The following is a 16,874-nucleotide window of genomic DNA, read 5'->3' on the forward strand; positions in this document are numbered from 1 at the left end:
CAGAGAGAAGAAGGGATGGTGACCTGTTGTACACTTCAGAAAACCATATGGCTTCACCAGCAAGTTCAAGGTCACGATGGTGACTAGCTATAAACATCCCTGCCTTCCAAGGCTGTGTCTTTGTGCTTCGTGACCTACAGAATTAATCTTTCCAACTCTAACATAAAGTATGTGTTATGTACAAAGTAGCTTCGCTTAAAGGTGTTCCTGGACTATTATCAATGCAAGGTTCTCCTGTCTGGATTTGCTACAGGAACAATAAATAATCCTAAGCCAACAGTTGTAACAACCTGTTTTAGAAGGATTGGAATGTCACTCTCCCTTGCTGGACTTCTGCCCGATGAAGTGGCCATACAGATGTTGGGTATCTTTAGACTTTCACCTCCCAGATTTTGTTGAGCTCTACTTCAGTCTTCAGAAAGCCCTTCTATTGCAGGGATGGATGTTCCCCTAGCTGCTTGGTGGTCCTTTCCTGAATGGTCAGGCAGTCCTTCAGTGGTGAGAAGACTTACCCATTCCATTCTTCATTTTGCTCTAACATAACAGATGATCCTTTATAGGCAGAGAGCACTTGGGAAAGTCATGCATATCTCAGGGCAAAAGCACCAACTGTTTCAGATCAGTGTTCTTGAGCTCAGAGCTGTGTAGAACACATGCAGAGCTTTCTGGTCTTCTCTTCAAAAATATTGTGCCCACGTCTCAACAGACAATCTAATCACAATGTGCAATGGTGACAAGTGGGATGTCATGAAGTCCTCGTCCTCTCCCCCCCCCACTAGAAGCAAATGATGCAGTCATTCAATATACTAGCAGATGGTTTTGAATCAATTCAGCTTTGGTGAACCCAGACTGGGAGATCAGATCCAAGGATCTGAAGTCCATCTGCCTTTTGTGAAGTACCAGATGTTCTGTTCTCAAGTCAGGTAGTCTTGTGAATTAGACGCAATCTTGGTTCTGTTATCAGGTCAAATGGTATGTGCAGTTTCTCAGATCCTGAAGGATCTGCTTAAGGCAGGACATGAGTAGACCTTCAAAATCCTAACTGTTTGAGCAAACTGGGACAAGTTAAATACCAGAATCATCTTAATCTGTCAATAAGAAATGTAAAAGCTCTCTTCCTTTCCTATTCTATTAATTCAGAAGTTTAGAGGTTCTGTACAATCTTGATATTTCTCAGTGTCTATGTGGATGTTTGGGGGCTCTTATTATAGTCTCATGAATACATCTGCAAAATAACCTGATGTTATTCTGGAACTGTTCGTTTCTCACCAGTCTTTATTCTGTTATCCTGAAGTTCTTGAAGCTGAGATTGTTATGTGTCAGGTAGTTCAGTCTAGATCAATTTACCTTTTCATTCTCTGGTGGCTACTGCTTCAGAGTTCTCATTATTTGTAGGCTTTGCAAAATGTCTCTGAAATGGTAGACAACATAAAAATATGACTAAGTAAGGTTATTGGTTGGAATCGTTTAGTGTGCATGCATGGAGTCTCTTAAAAACAGAAAAATAGGGAGAAGGAGCTGACTTTAATACCCTATTTTTCATCCTCCTGGCTGAGTGTCTTGGTTGAAACTGCGCTGATCATGTTCTGCCTTACAACTTTGCGTAAGGAATGGTAGGATATAAGTATGCCAACAACTGTGTTTGCTATATAAAAAAAAAAAAAAACAAAAACAAAAACAATCCAATAAATTAGTGTCGGGTAGTGGTGTGTGTGACTTTTGGATACATACCATGAAGAACTCAGCTACTCGTTCTCTTCCTTCTGTATTAAGTACAGAAGAATGTACTGATACAGAAAAACATACAAAAATAGTAATCATTTTTATTAACAAAGGTAACTGCAGTTGTATTAGCTAGGAGGAAAACAGCCATGAAATACTAGTTTTAACCAAGTCAGATAATTCAGAGGATGCAGGATATCTGCAGAGAAGGATGCTTTCAAATTTTGGAAGCTTTGTGATTGACCTTAACACCTGGTGTAATGAGTTAGGTGTTCTCTAGTCCTAGCCAATATTGTACATTAAATCAGTGTTCCTGTGTGCTGTATTCTATTTTCCAATTGAATTGGAACAATTTATCACTTAGTGTAAAGTTGAAATTCAACATTTAGATATATGGTTGCATATGTCAATTTAAATAGGTGCCTGGAATACTTGCTAAGAAATGATGCCAATCCGGGGATCCGAGACAAACAAGGATACAATGCAGTTCATTATTCAGCTGCTTATGGTCATCGCTTATGTCTTGAATTGGTAAGAAAATGTATCATAGATGAAAGCTGTAACAGCTGCTCTTACAGAGTATGATGCAGAGGCTAGGGGATTCCTCCACCTTAGTTCTTCATCTGTAAGCTAGGTTGATAGTGCTTTTCAGCCCCTGTGAGGGTAAATATTTAAGCACTTGGTACTCTTAAAATAGGGGCAAGGTGAGGAGCTAAGATGGTAGATACTGGTTTAAAAAGATAATACATTCTGAGATGAAGAGAGGATGTGGGATATTAGTTTTGTTTTGTTTCTTAACTTAGAACACAATGCTAAATTTATTCCTGATGGCTGAAATAAAATAACCATAGGTTATCCTACTGAGAAGTGTTAAGAAATATCACAAATGTCATCTGAAGGAGCAAATTAAAATGTAGGAAAAACCTGTAAAGTAAGGCTGCCTTTTAAAATAGTTCACGTAGAGTAACTAACGGCCACATAATAGAATTTTAGATAATAAAGCCTCAGGTAGTTTTTTATTAATCCCTTTGGAAAAATGTGTATGTTAGTTGATATGCTAATTTTATCTTCTCTGTGTTATACAACTTAGTATTTTTATACAAATTATACTTTTATTCAAATATATTCAAACATGAATTCTGAATGTTTTTAATTGCAGATTGCAAACGAAACGCCTCTAGATGTTGTAAGTGTATTATTTCTCACTGTTAAAGTACTACTGTACAGCAAAAGGGAACATGTAATTTTAAGAATACTGCTTATTTTTAGACTTATTCAACCATTTCTTCAATGCATAGATGTGTTATTTAATTTCAGTTGCAATTTAGATTTAATTGCAATTCAGAGTTTTAAAATAAGAAATAATTTTCTAAGCCATTTATTTTTTTTTACTTAAACATTCATATGACCATGTTATAAAAGTGTGATAATGAAAACTTAGTGATCTGAATGTATTTGGTGTTCTTCAAACACTTTGAATGTTTTAATTCTACTAGTGTACTAAATTAAATATGATCTTGAAAAAGACACAGAATTAAAACTTCAGAACACATCTGAAACTAACAAGTAGAAATGTACACACATAGATATTTTAATCCTGTTTTACGATGCTTGTGCCTTTTTTGGGTCCGTTTCTTCTCTTTGGGAAATTTTTTTCTGTTCTGAGAAATCCTGCTTTCTGGGTTTTCATATTGTTTTCTTGCTGACTTTTCACCTAATCTAAATGCTTACTTGTTTGGTTTTGAGGTTTTTTTGGTTGTTTTTTTTCCTGACCACGGTCGTTCTCACCTGTCCTTGTCTTCCCTTTGTATGCATTTCATCTATATTATTTCATATGGCTGCTTCAGGAACAATAATAATTTTAGCTTAGTTTCTGGTTTAATTATTGCATTGTTATGCAAAATTAATCAACTGTGCTTGGGAGATGAATATGGGGGAGTGGTTGCAGTCATTACAATTCAAAGGTTGAAGGAGATCTAGAATCCCTAAGGAAACTGTAATCCTATATTATTCTTCCTATTTTTCTTCCTTTCTTTTTCAATCTGTGTATACTGGAAACTGTAGCAATTATTGCTGAATGTTTTTAAAGGTGAGAGGTTTTCGCACTCACTCTGACTTTCTCTCTGCTAAGCTAATGGAAACATCAGGTACTGACATGCTGAATGATTCAGACAACAGAGCACCTATAAGTCCACTGCATTTAGCTGTAAGTATTTCATTCTATAGTGATGATAGCTCATCTAATTGCAAGCAGTTGTTGACATAGGTTTATTCATTCTGGATTTTTTAAAAATAGGTCAATAGCAATAAATGAAATGCAAAATTACGTACATAATATTCTTGAATGAGCTATACAGGGCGATTTTTGCATTTCGCTTGAAACTTGCTTCATGGAACAGGTTTCATTTGGAATTTTCTAATTAAGATTTATATTATAATTTGTACTAATGAAATTTTTAGAAGACTTGTTTTGTAAGTAACGATGACTTTTTTTTATCATCATTGTTTTACCCTCATCATTGTTTAGTATAAGAAATGTTTGTCCTTAATACTTGAAGAAAGATTTGCACAAGGAGTAGTGTAGGAGAGGACCTGATGAAACCGTCTATACAAATATACTCACAATACAGAGTAACCAGCTCAATACGTAGCTTTCATCTTTTCACTGGACTTCGAGCAATTGAAAAACCACAGTGTACTTTCTGAAAATAGCCTGTATCACGCAGTACATATATACATATTTATATGGCCAAAGTAAAAAGTAATCTTTAATAGTGGTAAATGAAAGCAGTCAGAAGAGACTGTTTCTGGAAATGAGTTTTGTCTGGGGGCAGAGGTTATCTATCCATGAGTATACATTTAAAATTTATTACGGAAATTATAAAACCATAGTTGTAGATATTTATTTTCATTATTAACTTTGACACTTTGTCTTGACGCATACCTACAGAGTATTCTCTATGCTATTTTTTTATCCTTGTATATCCATTCTGATCTCTGTTTCATCCCCTAAATCCCTTTTGTTTTACCAGTTGTGTTAACCTGTAGCTATTTCTACTGTATTCTTTTTACTTATAAATCTTACTGGCTTTTTCTTTTTTAAATATTTTGTTAAAAAAAAAAATAGGAATTAGTTAAGTTTGCATATGTTCCTCACTTGAAATAATCTGAGGGTGATGTAACTGTAACATGAAGCAATGAAACATGCAGTATTCAAAATACTGGTAGTTATACAAATTGGAGACAGATGATTTTCTGAAAGTAGTTTCAGTTGCTGACTGAAAGGATAAAATGGAAAAAACCCACCAACCTTCTTGCTTGAAATTGTGGGGGTTTTTTAAATTGGTCATTACTATTGTAACTACTTACATGCTACATCAGTAGCTCTTCCACATGTTAAAACAAAAATACTATCTTCACAGTTTCATTTACGTAATCCTGGTAAGAAAGGGAAAAATGTGAAGGATGGGAAAGCTGAAGAATTTTCTTATTTTTTGTAGGCCTATCATGGCCACCATCAAGCTCTGGAAGTGCTGGTACAGTCGCTGCTGGACCTTGATGTGAGGAATAATAACGGAAGGACACCATTGGATCTTGCCGCCTTTAAGGGACACGTGGAATGTGTAGATGTGCTCATTAATCAGGGAGCATCAATCTTGGTGAAAGATTATGTTGTAAAGAGGACCCCGATACATGCTGCAGGTATGTGCTGACCGCTAACCTCTCAAATTTTGGGTTTTGAAGTGGATAATCTTTGTGTTTAGAAGTCTCTATCATTAATGTTCTAAGAAATGGTGTTTAGGAATAGACAATGACTTTTAAGGTATATGCTGTGCTGAGAAAAGTGTAACAAAGCAGTTGCAGGTAGAAACCAGTATTAACCCAATAAATCATTCCAGCTCGCGGAGTGCTATTCCACACTGCTTTCTGGAAGGGTGCATTGTCCTTGTCCATTCAGCTAGCTAGGCTCACTGTGCTGACAGGTGTCAGTGGCATGTTCCTGTTTCTCTCCTCGTCTTTCATGCAGCCCAAAATGTAGGCCCAAATTTAGATACGTGAATTGTGTTGCCTGTCTTGGCAGTGAAATACTTCTAAAAATGACTGGAGTCTAGGAGAATTTTGTCAGTTTGAGAAGAGACATGAAAACTATACTCTGGGTTTTTTCCAAGGATTTAAATGACTCCTGAGTGTTTTCAAAATAACAGCAATCCTTTGCAATATTTTCTCACTGCCTTTCCTAGAAAACTTCTATAAACCTACCTTTCTCAAAGTCTAGCATTCATACTATATTCTTATCTTTTTCCTCTCTTTGAAAATAGGCTTACTTAAATTGACATTTATAGTTACGGTGTTATGGAAATGTTGCAGTAAAAAGAGCGTTATGTACAAAACATCATCATTCTAACCACTTAATTTGTTGTCCATGAGCACAAGCTGTATTCTTCTATTTGATTTAGCATCTCCTAACTTCTGTTAGCATTTCTGTCTGCTAGAGAAGCATGAATTGTCACTGTTATTATGTGGACTGAATACAGCAGCTGTATGTCAGAAATAATTTCCCCTCCAACAAGCAATCATTTGTCTTTCATGAGTTGCATTTAAATGTGATTTCTCAATTTTTTTGTTTCTTTTTCTTTTTCTTTTTTTTTTTTTAACTGCTTGGTTGATTACTTCTATGCATTACATTTCCTTCCTCTCTTTCTAAATGTGATTTCAATTATCGTTTCATAACTGTGCACATGCTACACTTGCTAACAAAATCGGTATGATTGGCTGGCTATGTGTTTACCTGTGCCTTAAAACAAGCAAAAGTTATGCTAATTGCTATATTAAATTATTCCTTCTTGTGATGTTGTATAAGCATATGTTCTAATTATGGTTAATGTGTGCAACCTCATTTATATGTAAAAAAACAAATACCCGTTGGCAATTGACAGTTGGAATCGATTACTTTTAATACTATATAGCTGAGAATACCTAATTTCTGAAATCATTTTCTAGTGTTCACATTTTTGGTTTTTAATTTAAGTTATAACAATGGTAAAGCTGTACAGTGGGTTCTCAAGCTAACGGGCTTTAGCCTGAGCAGGTTACTGTTCTGTTTGAGCTGTATACTCAAAGGCAATTAATGTAAAACTCATTTTTATGATGTTTTACAGCTACAAATGGTCATTCAGAGTGTTTGCGGCTATTGATAGGAAATGCAGAACCACAGAATGCAGTGGACATTCAAGATGGAAATGGACAGTGAGTTTAAACGATACACATTCTGTTCTTCACAAGTTATTGCATTTTATAAAAGGAAAAACTAAATATTTTACATTGGTGATTTTTAATTTATTACTTTAAAGGGAGATGATATTTGAACTAGGACAAATGAGACTGTGTATTTTGCAATAAACATAAAGTTGGCAGTGAAAAATGTTCTTGTTCACTTGGGAGGAAACTAAAATGCGTCTTCTTGCCCAGATGCTGAAAAAATGGATTCCAATAATTTAATCAGGACTTCTGAATTAGGCGATATTAATTTATTTTCTTGTATCTAAAAAGCAAATAGGAGTGGCGTTCAAGGAGTGAAGATAGTGCTAGAGAAGATCATTGATGATGTAAATTTTAACAGCATTGTCCAGAAGGACAGTAGTTGTTATATTTCAGCTGAGTGCTAGTCTGTTAAATTTCCATGTAGATTACACTTTATTTCACTCTCTGCTTAGGACTCCTCTGATGTTGTCAGTTCTCAACGGGCACACCGACTGCGTTTATTCACTCCTTAACAAAGGAGCAAATGTAGATGCCAAAGATAAGTGGGGAAGGACGGCATTACATAGAGGGGTAAGAGAATATTCCTTTTCTGTCCTTTCCAGTTTTATACATACTGATTTCAAATACAGACTTAATATGCAGTGTTAATGAATTTCTCATTATTCTCATCTTGCCATTCTTAGTTTTTAATTGTCTTTTTAGTTGCTTTCAAAAGGCAAGCTTTTGGCTGTTTGCTCCGTACACTCAGAATTCTTTTGGACTTCTAGAGTCTCTTAATCTTGCTGTAAAGTGTTGACTGGAGAGGTCCCAGAGTGCAGCTTTTTGTTATGGGGTGGGGGTAGTGTTAATGGGAGGAAGAAAAGCGTGATGCATGCCATATACCAAATATTTTTTTTATAGTCTCTGCCAGATAAGACAATTGAATGAGCCCTGGAGATTAGTAGTTCATTCAGTGTTATTCCAAGAAATTATTCTGTCATCAATATGATAATACATTGCTGTTTTTCCAACAGAATGGCTGCTTCCAGGAACAAAAATAACTGTGCTTATTTTGTTATTACTTAAAACTGTAAGAAATTGCCTGAAGTTTGCTTGCTTTAGTTACACACCTTGGCTTATATACATGAATATTTGCAAACTTGCTATTTCCTGTCTCTCTCCCACAGGCAGTTACTGGGCATGAGGAATGTGTGGAAGCATTGCTTCAACATGGTGCTAAGTCCTTATTACGAGACTGTAGGGGGCGAACCCCTATACACTTGTCAGCTGCATGTGGACATATAGGTGTTCTAGGAGCTCTCCTGCAGTCAGCTACATCTGTGGATGCAGTACCTGCAATAGCAGACAATCACGGCTATACATCACTGCATTGGGCCTGCTATAATGGTAAAATAAATTAAAGTTAAAATACAGGTCTAAATATATTTATTGATATCGAGATAGATGTTATTACTAATTATAAAAGCAACATATGAAGTCTGTCCTCCTCCAGTTCATTTTAGTCAACGTGACAATATGACGGAGACGTATCTTGAGGGGAAATGCATTAACATCTAATACATAATATGAGGTGTTTATTTTTGTACTACATTTTTGTTATGAATTGCCTTCTTAGTTTTATGCCTCAAGGAGTCTTTCAAGAAATTCAGCATAGTACCTGTGAATAGAAATGTGCCACACATCCCAAAAAAATAACCTTCACAGGGAGTCCTGGGAGGAATGGTTTCAGATTAAATCTTTTTTTAAACTTCCTTCAAATCAACCTTGATAGGCTCAAGGAGCTAAAGTATATAGAAGTGATTCAATAAGAATTTTTTTTTATTGACCGTTACTTTTCTTGAATTTGGGTGTGAGGGAGGCCTTAAAAGGTAGGAAATTCATTCAGCTCCTTTGCTAAAGGTTTTGTTCTGTGTGCTCCTTTCCGACATAGTAGAGGTTCTCATTTATTTCACCTCTGAGTCAGATGATAGAGAATGATCAAGAAGTAAGGCTTTAGAGCTTCACTTTACCAGTTACTTTTAAGTCAATAACTAACTAGACTGTCTTCACAGCTGAAGCAATTGGGTAATACACTGATATTTGAACTAGAATAACATCTCTTTATCACATTCATAAAATTAAACCCTTACAGCTTGGTCTGCTTTCAGAGTGACCACAGTGTCTGAATAAAACAGAACAGAAATATGCTTGATTTGTAGAATGAAAATTTGTCAGCACTTGTGAAAATACAAATCTTCAGACAACAGCAAATGTTGAACTAAGGTTCTCTGCGTATATGCATCGAAGATCAAACAGTTACAGTTGTTAGCTACCTGTACAGCAGCAGGCTATAGAATTTTGAAAATAAGTCTGATAGGTTGAACATGTTCTTTTTAAGCTTTTGTTATGGCTATCAATTTGGTTTTTCTTTGGGTTTAGCAAGACAGTGGAACAAAAATAACCCCCAAATGGTGAAGACATCTTCATGTAGGCTAAGTGGTGAATGTACAGAAGAGTTTGAAACGTGGAGGTGTAAAGAACTAAATTAAGTGTTCTGGATGTTCTTCAGACAGCATGAGATCCCTTCTAAATTTCGGAAAGTTTACAGTGTTTAATGTCAGTTTGATTTTCAGGATTCTAAAAATGTCTTCGTTGCTAAACTTAGCCCTATTGAATATAACCAGTGTGGTATTGAAACTTTCAAGTGAAATATTGCTTAATCCAATTTAGATACATATTTTTTGTTGTAATCCATAAATAGACCTTTTCCCTTTTTTTAATACCTAACTTTTACATTTGCTTTAGGTCATGACAGTTGTGTAGAGCTCCTCCTGGAACAGGAAGTTTTCCAGAAAATGGAAGGAAATTCTTTCAGTCCGTTGCATTGTGCTGTGTAAGGAAGTGCAAAATTATTCTTCATAGATTTCATTGCTGTATTTAACAAAAGATTTTTCATTCTGTAAATAACAGGCTGTTTAATTCCTTATAGGATAAATGACAATGAAGGTGCTGCAGAAATGTTAATTGATACATTAGGTGCTGGTATTGTAAATTCAACAGATTCAAAAGGAAGGTAAGAGTGTAAATGCACAGTGGGAGAATGTTTGTAATGTAATAGTTACAGTGGCTCTGCTAAATTCTATAATCATTTGGGGGTTTTGTATTGGCTACTTACATTAATTCCCCCTTCCCTCTGTTTTTATTCTTTGAAGAATTTTTTTTTTCTGTGCTAGAAATAAATCTTAGATTTTTTTAAAAATCCTGTTCTGATTCAACAAACTTGAATTGGCTTTTTATTATATAGGCAAGTTTGAGCATGTTTTAAATTGTGTCACTTTATGGGTAGTATTTTATGTGTATTTTATTTTTTCTGAATCAAATTGTATCTCTTATAAACAACATAGAGGGAATTATTTGAAACTTGAAGGTGACTTTCTAAAGGCAGCCGTCACAACTCCAGCTATACTGATTTCAAAGGATCAATGAGAGGGACTGCCCAGTCTTTTGTATCTGCAGTCATTGCGCCCCTTTGAATAAAGTAGAAACCATGGCTGAACATGGCCAATATTGTCTTTTGATCTGTTGTAGAACTCCTCTTCATGCAGCGGCTTTTACAGATCACGTTGAGTGTCTACAGCTTCTGCTCAGTCACAATGCTCAAGTAAATGCCGTAGATTCTTCTGGGAAAACACCTTTAATGATGGCTGCAGAAAATGGACAGACAAATACAGTTGGTAAAGAGAAAGCTTTATGTATTTCTGCTCTTAAGTTTGTTAATCTTACTATGGGTAAAGTTGCCTTACAGTTAACGTTCTTGTGGATATATTTTGTGAAATCTATGTTTCGTTTTGCACAAATGTAATCCATTAAGACTTTATGCTTTTAGTTAATATAAATGTTTATTTCCCCAGAGGTGCTGGTTAGCAGTGCTAAGGCTGATCTGACTTTGCAAGACAGTTCTAAGAACACAGCACTCCATTTGGCTTGCAGCAAGGTGTGTGCGTAGTCTGACCTACCAGTGCTGAGCTTTGTGTTATCAAGCACTGTTTGCAAATACTAACTTGTTACTCTGAAAAGGCATTCAAAGCAAGTTTTGAAGAGTATTTGTTATATGACTGATGTTTGTTCTGTATTAAGGGTCATGAAACTAGTGCCTTGTTAATACTGGAGAAGATTACGGACAGAAACCTCATCAATGCCACCAATGCAGCCTTGCAAACGTATGTATCAGCAGTGAGTGTGTTTTACAGATGAGTTTTTGGTGTGTTTCTGCTAAAACCAGCATCTTGCTCATAAAGAGGAATATTTTTCAGAATTTTTTCCCAAATTGGTTGAATCTTGATTGAACTGCTTACTAGGTACCAAGAGTTTAACCAACTTGAAGTGAAATGGTGTTTTGTTCATACTTAAAGTTCTAGTTTTAGCTGAGTGGAAGTATTACAGTATTGTAATTCAGGGAATCCTGTGTGGAATTACTGCAATCCGCTGAGATTACCTGTAAACCAATATTTTCCTGTTTTATAAATTACCTAATTTTTCAATTAAAATTCACTTAAGTTAACAACTCATTGGAGGGAAACTAAGACTTGCTCTTCAAAGCTAGCTAATAAAAACCCTAGCTGAAGTATGCTTTTATTCTTCAGCATGCTTTCTGTTAGGAAAAGATACCTATTGCTACTAGGATGGAAGACTATTTTCTATTAAATATTGTGGAGACTATAGTATTCTGAATGCTTCCTGAAGATCTTCTCTCAAGTAGAATTTAAGCCTATTTTGTTAGCTCAATCATAAGGAAAACTTAAAAATTTATTGGTATGTCATACTGGGGAATATATTTCAGGATGGGCTATTAAAATTACTCTTCTGCCTTTTTTTCCTTTTAAAGAATGCATTTGTGTTATAGGCAATATTTGACACCTGATATGTAGCTGAGTTACGTACATGAATTGGTAGACTGCTTGAGTAATGCTATCACAAACCATTTAGGAAAATGTGTATTTCTCTGGTCTTACATCCCTTCTGGAATCTGTCATGTTCAAACTCCTACAGTTCTTCCAACTATTCTCAGACATCTGCTTGAACTAAGGAGTTAAGATAGTAGGACTTCTTCCTCTGCTCTTGCTGCTCACCATGGTGCACCTCAGGCAGCATGAAATAACCAGAAAGCAGGAAAGGGATTCATTGCCCCATTTCTGGCTTGAAGGGGGGATATCTTGGGAGGAGGAAAAGCAAAAATGAGACGGGAACAGAAGTGGGAAAGTATGCTACCACAGCGTTATCTAATTCCACCCACGTGCCTTGGCTCATATAGTCTGATCAAGAGATGTCATGGGGAAAAATAGGTACATATTCGCACCTCCATGAAATGTTTATATAAATTTCAAGATTTTAACAGTTGTTTAAAATATTACTCATTTAGCAAATGTTTTTTAATAACTAAACTGACTTTCTAAACAGCTTTCATCATAAACAATGTCCTACTTTGTGCCAAGATAAGCATTACAATTGTTGGTCTCTATTTTAATTACAGTACATTTTTCAGTATATCTGTGGTGTACAGTAGTTCTTGAATTTTAATACTTTAATATAAGCACCGGAGATACAGCTTCTCCTAATTGTATCTTTTGCATTTCTGGTGTCTACGTAAGGTACTTGTTTCTAAATCAAAATATAGTTCACAGTTAATTCAAACAGTTTTAAGAATCTCAAAACGAATGAAGAGCAATACAAAGCAGAAGGGAAGTAAGCTGATTATTCTGTTTCCTGCTGAGTGGTTGTAGGGTTTTATTTAAGCCAGTGGGAACCAATTTTGAAAAACTGTTGCATTTGATAAAGATATAATTAGAATATTTGAGGTAAAGCTACACTTTCCTCAATAGATCAAGTCACTGCAAAACAGGGTTATGGTTAATAGTTTGAGGTTTTGAAAAGTAATCTGTTTTTTGTGCTTCACTCATTATACCGTAAAATAATTTTTCATTTCTAGTCACAGTGGAATATAGTGGTTTCTAAAAGGCAGATTGATGAAATGCTTCTGCATCTCTTATATGCATTTACATGCAATAAAATGACTACCATTCTGCTGTTGCTATTCTAATGATTATTGCCAGTGACATGGAGTAACTCTCAGATGTCATGATACCTGTTACAACAGTTCAGTGAAGGATTTATCAACAGTAAGGTACCAGATGTTTGTAAATTTTTAAAGTGATAAAGTTCATAAGCAGGCAGGTCTCTTCTAGCAGCTACTTCCTCACTGTGTGGTGCCATAAAAAGAACAAAGAAAGTGCACAATTGTTACTGTACAGTTTCTTTGCAATAAGAGATTCGCCGATTTTCCCATCTTAGTTATTATACCTACAATATTTATATAATGTGTAAGTAACATACCAGTATAAATACTTCAGTAATCATTTAACTAGATGCAAGCTACCTATCTTATTTAATATCTTGTTGTAAGGTTTATATACCAGTTTCCTTATCTTCACAGACCTCTGCATGTTGCTGCTCGGAATGGACTAACGGTTGTAGTTCAAGAGCTTTTAGGGAAGGGAGCAAGTGTACTTGCTGTAGATGAAAATGGTAAGAATAAATTTAACTTTGTTTTCCCCATAAGGAACTGTGGTTTTAAACTCAGCTCACTGAAAAGCAATAACCCTTTGGCAATTTCATATGAACCTTGCAATAGGTTCCCCCACAGAAAAAAAAGTGTGTTGTGTTGGCAATGGATCGTTTTAGCAAAGCAGCAGAAGTGTAAGGGGAGTGAAGACTTTCAGAACAATGCAGGTCACGGCATAGAAATGTTTGGTTTGCATCTGTAGTTTTATAATGAATACACTAGCTCTGGCATACTGGAGACGGTCAAAAAAATGTAATGCTCAGAGTAAAATATAACTTTCAGCTGTTAAGAAGCTGGGTTGAATTGCCATCCATTTTGTCACGGTAGGTATATTGGTGTTAGTTTTTAAAAAGCAAGTATGAATTACAGATCTCAGTTACTGGTCTCAAGCTTCTGGTTCTTTAGAGTTTTTTGGCACATAGTAGTAAGAAAAAGTAAATCCTATACCTTGCCAGAACAAAAGAAAATCAGATCTACTGACTTCTTGCTTGCATATTTTCATGTAAGATATCTGTGGTCCTCCAAAGCTGTGCTTTTAAAAGCATAAGAGCTCCTGCTCTTGTGCCATACCCTAACGTGTCTTAAATGAAAGCAGTAGCTGGGGTTTGGGGCAGGGATGGGTTGGGGTTTTTTTGGTGGTTGTTTTTTTTTGTTTTGTTTTTGTTTTTTGTTTTTTTCCTGGAAGGGATGTGCCTAATTAACAGTTCTAATTATATTTCCAGTTTGGAAAGTTTTTCCTCTCTCAGTGTTTACTATGACTTTCTCCGTGTGTTTCTCAAATTGCACTGCTTAAAGTGACATGGGTGATTTCAAGATCATTCCTTGCCTAAAATAGGGTACAGGGGTAACTGCTAAATGAAACTCCCTAAACTGAAAAGATTAGAAAACATACCTCTGAATTTTGTTTCTCATCACAAGGATGATAACTGGAGATGTTGTTTGTATTTTTGTGGGCTTTTCATGTGCACCCAGCCAGTGCCTTTATGAGGTGGATCTCTGACATAACAGAGAAAAGAGTTGTTTGTATAGAAGTCACAGTTCTCTGGCAGCCTGGGGATCTAACTGCAACGTGTTAAACTTCTTTTTAATTCTGCTCATATTTTAAATTTTAAAGTAACTGTGAGTGCTACCTAATCTAGTTCCTCGCTGTGGTTCTTAACTTTTCTTTCGAATAGCTATTGCTTTGTTTATAAAATTTTAAGCAGCCTTCAGAATATTCATAATGAATTCTTTTTCTGTTGGATGAATGTGCCAGCTTAAAGTACAGTATTTGCAAAGTGATGAATACTTTGAGTTGTGAGAGTGCAGGGGACATTTTCATGGGATTTATCAATTTATTTCACCTGTCATTAATTTTTTTCTTAATTCTTGGAAGTATTAGTATGTCAGCAGGCTTGCTAAACCTGTTGCAAAATCTTTTATATTAAATGGAAAAGCTGGCAGTAGTGATAGCCAGGTTCTGCTTTAAGTCTACTTGTCTTTGATTTTAGCATCTACTGCTAGAGTATAAGTGTTTCTAAAGAAAAAAAAAAAAAAACAAACATCCATTTATTTAATTCCAATAAAGTAAAAATATAGGAGAAACTTTGATTTTTTTAATTTTTTTTTTTTATTAGGAAGGCTTAAGAGTATGATTCATCCATTTTTGGGGGTGAAAGCTATCTGTTCAGCAAAGCAGACTGGAAGAAATAGGCACTGGGATATTTTGCATCACAACACTGGCATTCTCTTAATTTAGCATAACTCAGATAATTTCAGTGATACACCACGCAAGCTTGGCATTTCAGATAGAATTAGGTGAAACTGGAGGTAGTTTTAGTGTTTTACATGGAAGTGTGTCTTGATCTATGGAACATAATCAGCAGAACTTCAGCTGGTATGGCGTGGTGATCCCCTTTCTGTCTCTGAAGTTGTTGCTTTCTATAAAGGCTGCATTGACCTTTTTTACAAGCAGTCTCTGTATCTGTATAAAACTACTTCATAGTCCTCTGCTGCTATAGCTGGGCTACATGAGCTTTGAAAAAAACTAACATCACTCCAATTCTCTGCATTTCAGTTTATAAATAATTTATAAGATATTTAGAACTCTAGATTTGAAGTCATACTGCTTTTGTTACAGAGCATCTCTTAATGTGGTGAGATCACTTTGTCAGATGTTTAAGAACTAATGTCTTCAGAATGCAACTGAAACAGCAAATTAACTGTCCGGTGTACTTCCCAAAAGTCGTCATGTTGAGGGCTCATTCTCAGTTCTGTATCAGTTCTCACTCCAGTCTTTCAGTTCTTTTCCCATGTTTCCACACCGGTCTTGATGAAACTTTGCCATCACCCGCATCTACAAAAATTCTGTTGAATTTTACATTATTTATGCAAGTTTACGTGTCTTAAAAGAAATTATTAGCTTTTTCTTTGATTTGACACCAGCTACAGTTTTATTTTTGGTCACTCGACTAACTTTTCAAGTTTTTTTTTTTGTTTGTTTTGGGTTTTTCCCCTGCTATTTAACTAACTAGGCTAGCTAAATTTCCTGGTATGGTCTGTCTTTTCTTTGTTGTATTCATGTGCACCACAGTAGTGAGAGAAGGCATTCTCTAACTCTGGAGATTGACATAGCATGGAGGTTTCTCTTATTTTCTAGATTCATCGTTACAGGCATCATTGGCCTTTCAAGCTTTTAAAAAAATAAAAGGGGAGGAGGATATTTTTTTTTGTCTAGTTCTTTTCCAAGCCCTCTTTTACTCATATTCTAGTTTATATTGGAGATCTCCAGTTTTGCGGAAGGAATTTCTCTTGTAAATGCTTACAAGATGACTCACGCCTCAAATGTCTTTCTTCTCTTTCCCAAGTGTAAGACTTCATTCAGTTGATCTTGAGAACTGTCTTTGCACTGACCACATTAATAACCCTCTGATTTTCCTGTAGGCGCCTTCATGGAAACTTTCAAGCCGCAGGGGAGGGAGCAGCTCCGCGTTTGGGCAGGGAGAGCCCCGGTCTTAAGTCCGCGTCCACCACTTAGACTCTATTTTCTGTTGTGCGAGGACGCTGCTTCACCTCACTCTGCTTCTGTTGCCCTGTCTATAAATGAAGATAGAGATATGTTTTTTTGTTTTTTGGGGTTTTTTTGTCCTGTGAAAGCTTATGCAAATACAAATACAGATTATGGAGAACATTATATGAGAACTGAGTTAAGAGTATTTCAGTGGAGTTGGTACCTTTGCCAACATCTTATTAAAAGAACACTTAAAGCACTTATTGTTGCCCTGACATATGAATGATCAGTTTGCAGTTGTTT

At 35.7% G+C, this 16,874-nt stretch overlaps 1 protein-coding gene across 8 annotated transcripts in view; it reads left to right on the forward strand.

The window, feature by feature from the left end:
- ANKRD28 (ankyrin repeat domain 28) overlaps nucleotides 1-16,874 on the forward strand; it is a 138,500-nt gene that overhangs the window by 105,440 nt on the left and 16,186 nt on the right. For 5 of the 8 annotated variants that reach the window (XR_015707823.1, XM_087772068.1, XM_087772090.1 and 2 more), the window contains 13 exons: nucleotides 2,142-2,253; nucleotides 2,882-2,908; nucleotides 3,854-3,928; nucleotides 5,223-5,424; nucleotides 6,882-6,969; nucleotides 7,437-7,554; nucleotides 8,151-8,370; nucleotides 9,769-9,856; nucleotides 9,953-10,036; nucleotides 10,552-10,697; nucleotides 10,875-10,957; nucleotides 11,101-11,183; nucleotides 13,454-13,545. Coding sequence is in view for 6 of the 8 variants with exons in the window: in XM_087772068.1 (XP_087628194.1) it covers nucleotides 2,142-2,253; nucleotides 2,882-2,908; nucleotides 3,854-3,928; nucleotides 5,223-5,424; nucleotides 6,882-6,969; nucleotides 7,437-7,554; nucleotides 8,151-8,370; nucleotides 9,769-9,856; nucleotides 9,953-10,036; nucleotides 10,552-10,697; nucleotides 10,875-10,957; nucleotides 11,101-11,183; nucleotides 13,454-13,545 (1,418 nt within the window). In the remaining 2 variants the exon portion in view is untranslated. Of the gene's footprint in view, nucleotides 1-2,141; nucleotides 2,254-2,881; nucleotides 2,909-3,853; nucleotides 3,929-5,222; nucleotides 5,425-6,881; nucleotides 6,970-7,436; nucleotides 7,555-8,150; nucleotides 8,371-9,768; nucleotides 9,857-9,952; nucleotides 10,037-10,551; nucleotides 10,698-10,874; nucleotides 10,958-11,100; nucleotides 11,184-13,453; nucleotides 13,546-16,874 lie in introns of those variants that run through there. The other 3 variants (XR_015707824.1, XM_087772077.1, XM_087772058.1) reach the window with 3 other exon arrangements.

The sequence above is a fragment of the Nipponia nippon genome, unplaced genomic scaffold (genome assembly GCF_047370975.1).
Source record: "Nipponia nippon isolate SJK-2023a ecotype South Korea unplaced genomic scaffold, ASM4737097v1 scaffold_1, whole genome shotgun sequence".
Lineage (NCBI taxonomy): Eukaryota > Metazoa > Chordata > Aves > Pelecaniformes > Threskiornithidae > Nipponia > Nipponia nippon.